Here is a 12,965-nt window from a genome sequence, read left to right on the forward strand (position 1 = left end):
AAGGGATGACCTGGGAGCCTTGAAGTTGTGATAAGAGGCCATGAGGTCCACTTCTGGGCGACCCGAGTTTGGACTAACAAATAGAAGACCTGCAGGTGGAGAGACCAGGATCGTGTTTCTGCTGAGAAAATCCACTTCCCAATTGCCCACCCACCGAAATGAACACTGCTGAGAATGCCAGGACAAATGCCTCTGCCCAGGAGGGAATCCAAACAGCCTCCACCATTGCCTATGCACTCTAGGTGCCACCCTGATGGTTGACTTATCCCACCCCCGTCACATTGTACAAACAGATCTGAACAAGGCGAGAAATATGTCCCAGAGATCGAGGAAGAGCAGCCTCCTACAGTGACCTAAGCCCCTACATGTGAAGATGTACAGTAACATTACAGCCCTCTAACCTAGGGAGCTGGCATCCGTGGTCATGATTACCCAGGATGGAGTTATCAAAGACCGGTTACGGGAAAGACTCTCTGAGATTAGCCACCACCTGAACCTCTGAAGGGTTCCCTGGGAGGGACTGATCAAAGAGAGGATAGGAACTTGTTGGACCCTATCCAATTCTTCATGATGTCCCACTGGAATTTTCGAGAGTGGAACCTGGCATACTGAATGGTCTCGAAAGTTGAGACCATCTCTCCCATCAACTTCACACAAAGAAAGACTGAGGAATGAATGGGTAACGCAGAGTGTTCTGTTTCTATAACTTGGAATACTGACATAATTTAGAGCGTCTGTTAGGAGAGATTAGTATGCCAAGTTGTTGTTTCAACAGGCACTATGATTTAACAGTGATTGTTATACTAGTACAGTGATTGATACTTTTTATACAATTTGGTGTTTCTATTTAATGCACTCCATGACTGGGAAGACACTGCCCATAGGTGGAACGCAAACACAGGGGTCAATCCAAATAGGTGCGAATTGTGAGTTTGCTACATGAACCTCGCAGACATCGCACTCCCGAGAGTTCTCCAATCCAATTAAAAATGCATATTCACAGTACTCGCAGCTGGGGCTTGCAAATTGATTGACAAATGTGGTGTGAGAGAAGTGCATAAAAAAATGGGAAGACCATCCTGGAACCCCAAAAATTTATAATTTTGTTAACAGGATTGTATAGAAGCCTGTTAGTAGGCATAAAAAAAAGTCCTGAAGGTTTTTAAATGGTGTCAAATGACTGATTTGTGCTTTTTTGAATAATGTAAAAAACAAACTTTTTTCATTTAATCTCAAACAACTTAAACAAATTAAATTAAACAAAAAATGCAAAAAAAAAAAAGAAGTAGATTTTGGGGTAACTTCAGGCCACTTTTTTTTTTTTTTTTAAAACCCCAAACAATCACATGTAATTATTGGACTAATCAAACTAATTGGAACTTCCAATTGTCTAATTAATCATTGGGGGGTGTCCAAGGTGTTCTGCATGGTGTTCCGACATTTTAACCTTAAAATAAAGATGTTCTCTACCATCTCAAAATTGTGAGTTTACTCTGAATGGTTCAATGCAAGTTGCTAATTGGATTGCAAAATGAATTTGCAATGCAAATTAGCAGAGAAAATGGCAACTCACATCTTGCACCTAATTAGACTGACCACACAAATGGAACAAATGCGTCATTTCCGGAACTTCTGAGAGACGCTTTGGGAGCCGGTCAGATTTGATTAACTTCCGGTGTGTGCACTGTTGAAGATCTGATAGCAACACAGGGTGTTTCCTGTTTTATGGGAGATTTATACCCCTTTTACACTGGAGCTAAAACTCAGGTTATTGCAGGGTTAATCAGGGTAGCTCCCTGGTGTAAAAGGGGAGAGGGTTTGATCGCCGGGTCGAGTGACCCGGCAATCCAACCCAGGTAACTAGCAGGGTTTAACACGGGAGTAACCCGTGAAACCCTGCAGTGTGAACGGCGCGCTCTGGGTCACGATGACCTGGAGCACGCCGCATGCTGGCTGATTGGTCCGGCTTCAGCGACGCTTGGAGATAATGTCATCTCCAAGCGTCCACTTCAACGCCGAAAAAGCCGGGGCTATGCAGACCCAACTCTGGTGTGAATGGCGCCGACTCGGGAATATCCTGGGTCGGCGGCGGCTAAATTCCGGGTCTGATCCGGATAGGAACCCTGCTCCAACTCCGGGTCAGACCCGGAATTTAGGTGTAAAAGTGGTATTAATGATGTTTTTGATGAAGTATTTGATTGCATTGTTCCTCGTGATGGAGGTGTTTGAGCACCGAAACGGCCGTTGGGCCAGACACCAACTGCTGCTGAACTTACAGTATGTGTTTGATGAGTTTTAAGCCTTTTAACAAGTTTATCTAGTGTGACTGACAGCATTTTTTTTGTGAACTTTAAACTTTTTCTATTTCTGTTAAATGGTGTGCTGGTTTTCTTTGTGGTGAATACTGGAATGCTGCTGCTGGGAAGTTAGATACTTTATTTACGGTTTCAAAGAGCAAAGCATCATGTACCATAGCATAACAGATGCTAGTACAAACCCAGCAGTAAATAAAGTACAATAATGATGTCAGACGATACAGAAACACAAGGCCCGATTCAGATACGCACACAATGCAGATATTTACACATTGAGTGATTGGTAGCCGTAAAGCGCAAGCGCAGGAATTGTTTTGCAATCACAAACACAAAAGATTCACTCGCAAAGAAAGTGACAGGTAGTCCGTGTCGGACTGTTTAAACACTCTATTGAGGGTGTGCATAAATTAGCCACCGCGTTCTTGTTTGCAGCAGGAGAGCCCTCAATATGTCTGGAGGCAGGCTCTGTCTGCGGCACCTAAAACGTATTCAGAAGGCTGACGGCAACCGAATCTGCGTTCGATGTTTCCGGTTTTGTGCGTGAGCGGCAGATGTGAAATGCTTTCAGTGCGTTCCGTGACAAATTGCAGCAGCGATGGCATTCATGTGCGGATCTGAATCAAGCCTATAGTGAGCAATGAAATAAGTTTACATTATAACTGAAAAGGATATTGAAAACAAAGGAAAACCTTTTTATTGGAATCTTGTGCCCTGGTTCTTCTCTGTGTATAGCCACTCTTCCTGTGATAAACAAAAACAATCACTCATTTCTAATTATATTAAAGTATGATAAGCATAATTATACAATATCCTCATATAAATAGACCTTATTGTATGTGAATGAACTCAACATATAGTCAAAACATTTATTCAGATATATCCATATGCTTTAACAAAGGGGTTCTCATCTCCAGTCCTCAAGTACCACTAACAGTTCATGTTTTGTGGATGTCTTTAATCATGCACAGGGGAATAGATCTATTTTGCTGGATCACGAATAACCCACATTTGGTAGGATGAACCAATATGTAGTCTCTCAGTTTGCTAGTGTCATGGATGTCTTTTTGCTGAACCTTGAAGCTGAAACTGGACGCTTTAATAAGACTTCTGCTCATCTAAGAAACACCAGGCAGTGTAGGTCACTAAACCAGGAACTGGACCGGAGTACGGAATTACAATCCAAAGTAAACACAACCTGGAACAGATAATGGAAAGCTCAACCCCAAAACCTGATCCCAGGAACTTGGAGCTAGAACCCACTACTGGGACCTCCGGAGCATACTGCCAATGGAGACACAGGACAAACTACAACTGGAGTCAAGAACTCAAGACTCAGAACTGAAACCAGGAATGAGGAACTCAGGGATGTATACTGAACACAGGAGTTGAGACTGGGAACCTGCACACTGATCTGCAGAGCTGCAATTAGAACCTTATGGGACACATCCACTAGACGATCTACTCCCTGTCCAATCTCTAAACGATTTTCCCTTGAAATTTTATCTTTCAGTGTGAACGATGTGGAAACGATTTGCAAACTATCTTTAATAGATCAAGTGAAATTGACCTGCATGTTCAGTCGACTGACGAGACGATCAAACGACCAGCGGGAGCGCGCATCGTTGATCGTTAACGACCAAACACTGCACGATTTTTAAACGATTGAACGATAACGGCGTCATTATCGTTCAATCGCCTGCTAAAATCGTGTAGTGGATGCCCCCCTTTAAACTCAGTGATAGCCCCAACTACCAGATACCCATAACTAGAGAGCAGACATGTGCAACTGATAGTATGCTAGCAGAAGATCCGGATTGCAGTACGTGGTAGAGAGGCAGGTGTTAGCAGAAAGCTGGATACTGGCTGAGAACATGTGCAGACGGTAATGCACTTGTTGGAGATTTGGCACTAATGGTAATGCAGAATGTTTTGCTAGAGATCAGGCACTGAGTGAAGCAAAATGCTTGTTGAAGATCCAGCACTGATGGCAAAACAGAATTACTTTTCTGGGGTTCAGGTGCAGAGCCTATACAGGAAATCACACACTTGCAGTCACCGCTGAAAGACAGACACTAAGTGTAGATGAGCACATGCAGATCAGGCCTGCCAAGACCTCAACCAGAGGGTCTGGCGAGCCGCAACTGCGGAAACCAAGACCCTGTAACAACCCAAACCTGCATCCATCACCGCCTCACCCAAGGTGGATCCCCGTATGTGCTCACCCAATGGAAGCAAGTCAGCACGCAGAGTACCGCAACAGAGTCTCTCTCCCAGTAGCTCTGCCCATTTTTCTACAGCCTCGTTTACCCAAGCAGAGATCAGATAGGGCGAAGAGCAGCCCCAGCCACCTCATATATGTTCTTCAAAGTGGACTCCAATTTACATTCAGAGCTATCATGAAGAGAAGACAACCCCAGAGCCAGAACGGTCATCATTTTGGACAGTCTGGCAATGGAGGCAGTAGGGATTCCTACTTTCATCTATCTCTATCCAGGAACGGAGAGAGATATCACATACACCTAGATATTTGGAACCTATGATCCGGATGGGGCCATGCCGTATATACTGTAGGATCTCTTCCAACTGTGGAGAAGCAGGAAAGGTAACTGTCTGCATACGCTTTCTCTGAAAGAGAGACACCTTCGAGACAGTGTAGTCTCTGCATCAGAGATCTGCAAAACGCCTCGGACAGTCTTCACCAAAGCCTCAACACTCTAAAAGTCTGAAGAATCATCCATCATCGAGGAAAAACACCCAATCCATTCCTTCCAAAGGATAATTCTTCTCCTGAGAAGCAGCCACTGAATCGGAACCCTCCCAAGACTGAAGTATCCTGAAAGCTGACGCCTCTGAACAGGTTAGGTCCCTAGAACACCTGGAAGAAGGGGCCAGCAGTTTTTCTAAGGAGGATAAAAATGTAACCAAACCTTGAATCGAGTGAGTTAGGCCTTGGGCCCAAGGTGATTCCATGAGCATCTGCAGAGACAGGAAGAGTACCATTCCCTGAAGACAGTACAAATAGGGCACTCCCAGAAATACTCAGAATAAGTGCAGAAAGGTTAAGTTCTGATGACTGTTAGCGGTGAACTGTTGCTACAATTCATACACTGCATCAGTCAGGGTTGCCAACCAGTATGGCGTATCCACTGGTGGAGGTGCCTTAGCAGGAGCCACGACTCCGGGAATCGGATTCACACAAGGCGCAGATGACCATTTTGCCTTACATTTAGCACAAGCAAAAAAACCTTTTGTACAATGCTGCTCTTGTCCTGGGATTGTCTCACAGAATTGCCCTTCCCAGATGTGATAATAAATGGGAATTGTAAAGGTAAAACACTGACCCCCCTACACCCCACAAACACAGATAATGACAACAAAATCGCAAGGAACTATAAATAAACAGAAATCACTGAATGCAGGTTATATTACATATAACAGAAGTGCAGAGCTTGAAAAATCAGTAAATCAGAATGTACATGTAGCAGAATGGAAAACTGAGTTTTGTTCCCACAGAATTCCCCCCCCCTCCCCACATACAATCCTAGACAAACAGAGTACCAATCACCACTCTAAGCAATGAGTAGTGCTAATAGAAATAACCCCTCTGCCCAGCTAGGAGTATAGAGGGGGAGAAGGAGCAGGATCTTGCTTGCTTATTAAAAGTGTTAATGGCTGCAGTGTTGAGCTGCCACCCCCGCAGAGAATGTCTGTGGCGGTAGTTTATTTTACGGGTAAACTGCAGGTAGATGTGTAGCGAAAGGAAGAGAGGAATGTTGTACTGTGGGCACCTGGACACAGATCTGTGATTGTCACGGCGGTTCCCACCAGAGGCGCCCACGCTGTAGGCAAAATCCCGTAACCCAGAGTGAGCCCACAGTGGAAGAAAAAAAATGTAACAAAATTAAAAACAGACAGGCTACAGCAACGGTCTGAAAAAAGTAAGGATGTTGTATAGAGGAGGAGGAACCCACCAAAATAGATTTAATGTGTCAGGCTCCACTCTCCATCTATACCCCAGAGTTCCCAGTGTCCACCAAGGAAGTAGAAGAAACCTCTTATGAGTGATGTGACTAAACCGTCAACTAGAAATGTATAACGGTTATAATAATCTAACCACATTGTTGCAGTACTGGTTAGACCCTTTTTTCAGATGGTCATACAGATACAGCCAATACAAAATTAAGACAGGATGGAATTTGGCTATTACCATAATCAAAATCTCTGAATGACCTCGGAAATCTTGAAAACTGAAAAGGAATGTTCCTGAATTGGAAATGTTTGAAAATCAGGAATGAGGAATTTCTGGTGTGATGGTCTGATTGGTACATGAAGAATATCTTTGCGTTTGAATGAAGCAGACAGTGTCCCATCTCTACTGTATTCCGAAAATACAAGACAAGACTTGTGCCTTTAATTGTGTGGTCCTTATATATTTGAGATTTCATAAATCCGAATTCATATGGTACTCCCCTGTGTATATGTGTATTTTTCCACAGTGAATATTTGGGAGTAAAAACCCAATGTTCACTAATTATAAGGTATTCTGATAAAAACAATCTGGTTTATTAATAGGGTTAGGCGCTCAGTTTTTCTTGTTGAGTTCTTGGAGATAGTGATCTTTGAAACTTGCACCCCGGACTTTTCTGGAATTTCTACGCATAGCCTCTCCTGACCGTTATCAGAACCCATGTGTCTGCAGCAAAGGCTCATCTTTCAGTGCGCGCCTCACACGTTTATATCCACAGAAGTATGAATCACTTGGATATCATTGGGAAGAAAATCAGGAAAAACTTTGGGACACCATTCCCCTCTGTAGCCAAAATCCCTGTCTAAAGGTTCTTACCCAGAATTGTATCCTGTTTTTTCTCCACATCTGTATTGTTTGGTTTCTCTGAAGTCTTTGTGAGAAGTCCAAAATAGGTTCTTCGGCTGGATCTGCCCAGAGGTATATATACTGATTTCGCTCCAGATAACTATTTCCAGCCAATTTAACAACTTAAATAGAGCAGTAGTCTATAGTAGTGTGTCTGCCTCATACAAGGCACACAAATATGGCTTAACATATGAAAAAAAATAATTTTCATTATAAAATGAGCATTTTAAATGTAAGTACTTTGTTAATTTGAATAAGTAGTTAAATACCAGTTGGATGAAGACATCTCCTTTGCAAGGGTCATCTGGAATAAAAGATTTAAAAACTTGGCTCATTATGAATTTTTAGTATAGCACTGCCACAAAGAGCAGTTATGTACCAGGTTTAATTAAAATGGTCAAATATAATTTGATCTTAATGAAGCCAGACACAAAATGCTCATTTTGGCAACAGTGAAAGTGATGAACATACACATGGTAAATATATAGATCTAAAATCAGCAAAGGATATTGGGGAATAAACTGGAGTCTCTGTGGCTTGATGTTATATTAACAAAAAGTGTGGTATGTGCGCATGGCTCTCATCCACAGTTGAAAACATAAAATAACTAGTTTAGGGATCATTAAAATTCTCATTAAAGAATATAATATATTTGGATGAAAAAATGATTTTAATCTACTCATTCAAGTATAAATCTATAAACTTTCAGATTTCGGAGCTTTATTAATGACCGGCGGCCACATGGGCACTACATGAATGAATGGACCAGTTACATAAAACATGTTGAAACTATTGTTTCTGTATTTTTAATGGACCTGTTCACCTTAATGAATAGCCCCCACAAGTTATTACCCCAAAAATGTACAGTAATTATGGTTTACAAAAAAAGTAGGAGGGGGAGCGGGCTTATTAGTGCTGGAATATATCGGGAGGGCAAATCCACACCTTACTTGCGGCAAATCCACCCCTTACATCATCGGTATGTTTTACACAATGGGGAGGATGTATTTTAGCGGCCCACCGCCCCTGTCATTTAACATCGGACCCCTCAATAATACATGGGGGAGAAATGGTATCAGCGCACATAACATGCGCTGATACCACTTCTTCCCGATATCGACAGATAATACATCTCCCCGAATATTCTCTTTTGAGTCATCAATGGAAATGCAGAATCACCACTAGAAAGGATGATCTTCCTATACTGTGGGACAGACAGCATAGTGCATCTGAAAAGCAAATAAACCACTTGACACTGGACAAATTTCACTTTCAGTCCTGCAATGTTATACTAGACTGCAACACTAGACTTGAAAGCAATCTGAATTAACCCCTTTCCATGAAGAGGATGAATGGGGCTCATCCTTTGCATATACCTGTAAACTGTTGAAGATCTCCCCGTAATCTGTCTTCCACGAATTCAGGGCAACCAAAATTGTGATGAAAATGATGTGGCCCCCTAGAAGCTGTTTGGCTGGTGGTCACATCTGATAAGCAGATAATATTGCTCTGCATTAGTGAAAACCTCAAGTGTTCTGTATATGGGCGGCAGGGCATATGCTGCCCCTTGGCGGCTATTATCTGATGATCACCAGACAATATAACCATGCGCTATAGAAACATTTTGTGGACAGAAGGGGGAGGGAGGGGGGAGGGAAGGGGGGGGGGGGGGAAGGGGGGGGGGAGGGGGAGGGCCCCCTTCCCCCATACTGACCACAGCACATATGGGGGCACCTTTATTTGAAAGAAGTGAGTACCCTTTTTTAAACAATGTGTAATAATCACAAGATCATTCCGATAGTAGAGGAAAACACACAGGAGTAGATGTAACAAACCTCGGAGAGACAAAGTACCAACCAATCAGCTCCTAAATGTGGGTACACACCTAAACTACCGGCAATCGTGCCGATGTTCAGGGTGATTTGTCTTCACCCTGGACATCACATGATTGCTGGCAGACACTTAAAATAGTTAATGAAAGACGGAACAATCACGGTTCTGTTTATCATTAATATGTACAGCCTCACATGCGATATCATGTGATTGACTGTGCAGCACGGCCAATCACACGATATCGCATGCGAGCGTGGAAACGCGCAAATCGAGTATACACACTGCATGATGCCCGATCTGTCGTTCCGATTTGGCTAAATCGGCCAAATCAGGTTGATATCGTTCAGGTGTTTACCCACCCTAACTGTCATTTTTCAAACGCAACCTGTAAAATGAAACTTAAAAAGCCGATTGGCTAGTACTATATCTATCGCCAAGCTTTGATACATCTCATTGTACACAGTACACAAAAAATATGAGATATGGTAAGAACTTACCCTTGTTATCTCTATTTCTACGAAGTCCATAAGGTTCCACAGGATACCTTGGGGTATAGGTGTGACGTCACTCATCGGGCACCATAGAGTTAAGCTTTCAGCCTCCCAGGATGCACTAAGGTCCCCCTCCTATACCCCGCCCCCGAGCCAAGGCACCTCAGTCAGTTACCAAGCCATAGGCAGGAGGAGGAGAAGGAAGAGAGAGAAAGAAGATCTGGATACACACAAGAATCACACTCTCACCAGAGGGAGACGGGAAAACCGGTGACCAGACCAAAGCCCATCTGCAGCACAGGTGCGACAGGGCGGGAGTCCTGTGGAACCATATGGACTTCGTAGAAATAGAGATAACAAGGGTAAGTTCTTACCATATCTCATATTTTCTACTTCAGGGTCCATAGGGTATCCACAGGATACCTTGGGGATGTCCCAAAGCAGTATCCTTTAAGGGTGGGGACGCTCCTGAGCTGAAAGGAGAATCCGCTGCCCGAAGGAAACATCCTGAGAGGCGAAGGTGTCAAACCTGTAATACCTCACGAAGGTATGGACAGAGGACCACGTAGCAGCCTTGCAGATCTGGACTGCAGAGGCACCACGTCGAGCTGCCCACGAAGGACCCACAGACCTAGTGGAATGAGCCTTCAAAGAAGGAGGAACCGGCAGACCTTCATGAAGATAAGCTTCAGAAATAGCCATACAGATCCAGGCTGCCAAAGTTTGCTTTGAAGCAGGCCAACCCTTTTTACGGAAGCCATAGAGGACAAACAAGGCGTCCGACTTCCTAAACGAAGAAGTGGGGTCAACATAAGTCCTTAAGGCCCGCACAACATCCAAAGTGGCCTCACCCACTGAAAGACCAGGTGAGTTAAAGGCCGGAACAACTATTTTCTCGTTAACATGAAACTGGGAAACAACTTTGGGAAGAAATTCAGGCCGAGTGCGGAGCACTGCCCTGTTCCCATGAAAAATCAAGAAAGGGGGTCTACAAGAGAGAGCCCCTAAATCAGAAACATGTCTGGCCGAAGCTATGGCCAGAAGGAAAACAGTCTTAGCTGTTAGCCATTTAAGATCCACTGAGCCCAGTGGTTCAAACGGCGGTCCCTGGAGAGCCCTCAGGACCAAAGCCAAATCCCAAGGCGCCACAGGTGGAACAAAGGGCGGCTGAATGCGGAGAACACCTTGCAAAACGGTGCGCACATCCGGGAAAGTAGTAATCCTACGGTGAAACCAGACAGACAGGGCCGAAACCTGTACCTTCAAAGAAGCAAGGTGAAACCCATGATCTAGTCCCTCTTGTAGGAAGGCAAGTATCCGAGACAAACGAAACTCCCGCGGTGCATAACCTCTCGGTCGACACCATTGGAAGAACGTATGCCACACGCGATGGTATATCCTCGCGGACGACGGTTTCCGAGCTCGCAATATGGTACGCACCACAGAGCTGGAAAACCCCCTGGACCTCAACATGGCTGTCTCCCGGGATAGCAAAAATAGAAAGTCCGGTCAACAGCAGCCCAAGGTCAGAGTCAGCGGAGCCTCCTCAGCACCCAGAAACCGCAGGGACCGCGGTGTGGGGATAGGATTGACAGGGATCCGTAAGGTACCAACCGACAGGGTGAAGCATCCGGCCACCAGCTCCAGTTATCTTCCGGATAGCAACCAGGTCATAGTTCCCAAGTTATCACTATTATGCAGATAAGGTAGGTCAGGCAAAAGGGGTGTCAGTTGGAGTGTTCACCAACCGCCTCAGCTGGAGTCAGTGGGAAGTATCTGTGCAGTGGTTACCCGACGGGGTCAATTGCAGGACGATAGGGCGCTCAAGGCATCACACATCACCCCAGGTAAGCAGCCACGCCACCAGGTCACAATAAGATCCCAAAGGAAACCGGTTGCAGCAAAAGCTACTCAGCGGAACCACGGGACTCCACCAGAGCCGCACAGATCAGGAGCAAGTTATTAAAGATGATTGCCTCACCCTTCTTGCAGAGCTCCACTTCCGAGTCGACAGTCCGCACAGTGCGCCCAGTCTCACGCGGTGGCGCGTGGCAGCCTCCCGACAGCCCGCCCAGCAAGAAGCGCGATGAGCGGATGACCACAGCCAGGGTTATTCCACAGGTACAACAGTGGGCGTGAGCGGAGGATCCATACAGCCGACAGGGCACAGCAGGAGATTCCGGGTCGCCGCGCACCACGAGGACCCGCCGGCGTCAGACTTGTAGGGCTCCCGCAGAGATCCAAGGCAGCACCGCCCGATCAAGCTGACATTAATCAGGTGAGTGATTGTCGCGGACTGGGGCTCAGGTGCAGGATATCTCCAAGGGGAAGCCAGCAGTAAGTGTTTTCGCGCCAAACAAACCGTTGGCGGTCATGCAGGCCACCGAAATTAATGGCCGGACTCCGGGGTGGTAATGAGTGCTCCTAGGCGATATGGGTATCAGCAGACTCCCCAAGCAGTAGGGAATGCTATAGAGGACCCAGATATTCTTTAAGTTATAAAGTTCGACAGGATGGCCTGCGATTCTTTGCCTGGTGTAAGGAGCTCAGCTAAAAAGCGGCCATGCTGGATGCCCCGCCCACCGGAAGTCCTCAACATGGCTGTCTCAACAGCCACGCCGTCAAAGACAGCCGAGCTAGGTCCGGGTGAAGACAAGGACCCTGCGACAGAAGGTCCGGTCGTAGCGGCAACCGCAGAGGACTGTCCACGGACAGACCCTGAAGGTCTGAGAACCAGTGCCATCTGGGCCACGCGGGAGCTATCAACAGGAGCGTCCCTCCTTCCTGTTTGAATTTCCGGATTACCCGTGGAAGAAGGGAAACCCGGAGGAAACAGGTATGCGAACCGGAACGTCCACCGGACGGACAGAGCATCCACCAGATACGCCTCTTCGTCTCTTGTGCGAGACCCGTACACCGGCAACTTGTTGTTGTGCCGGGACGCCATGAGGTCGATCTCTGGAAGACCCCACCTGTCCACCAGCAGTTGAAAAACTTCCGGGTGCAGGGACCATTCCCCCGGATGAACGTCCTGGCGACTTAGAAAGTCCGCCTCCCAATTTAGCACTCCCGGGATGAAGACCGCTGATATGGCCGGAAGATTGCGCTCCGCCCATACCAGGATCCGAGACACCTCTACGAGAGCCGCACGACTTCGGGTTCCTCCTTGCCTGTTTATGTAAGCCATGGTGGTAGCGTTGTCTGACTGGACCTGCACCGGATGACCCTGGAGAACCCGATGTGCCTGCTGGAGAGCATTGAAGACCGCACGGAGTTCCAAGATATTTATTAGACGCTCCGCTTCTGTCGGCGTCCACCTGCCCTGGAACAAGTGTGGACCCGAAACTGCTCCCCAGCCCCGAAGACTGGCGTCCGTTGTCAACAGGACCCAATTTGGTACCCAGAACGGACGTCCCTTGCCGAGATGGGTCGTCTGCAACCACCAGGCACGGG

The 12,965-nt window shown here is 46.1% G+C and overlaps 1 protein-coding gene across 4 annotated transcripts in view; it reads right to left on the reverse strand.

Annotated features, from left to right (window-relative positions):
* The window catches only part of SYCP2L (synaptonemal complex protein 2 like), a 314,762-nt gene that overhangs the window by 84,724 nt on the left and 217,073 nt on the right, over positions 1–12,965 (reverse strand). For all 4 annotated transcript variants that reach the window (XM_088471654.1, XM_088471653.1, XM_088471652.1 and 1 more), the window contains exons 23-24: positions 7,458–7,492; positions 3,005–3,056 (exon numbers count right to left, since the gene is read on the reverse strand). In XM_088471654.1, coding sequence (XP_088327780.1) covers positions 3,005–3,056; positions 7,458–7,492 — 87 coding nt within the window. The remainder of the gene's footprint in view (positions 1–3,004; positions 3,057–7,457; positions 7,493–12,965) is intronic.

Source organism: Taudactylus pleione, unplaced genomic scaffold, assembly GCF_031769625.1.
Source record: "Taudactylus pleione unplaced genomic scaffold, aTauple2 ptg000116l, whole genome shotgun sequence".
In the NCBI taxonomy this organism is placed as follows: Eukaryota; Metazoa; Chordata; class Amphibia; order Anura; family Myobatrachidae; genus Taudactylus; species Taudactylus pleione.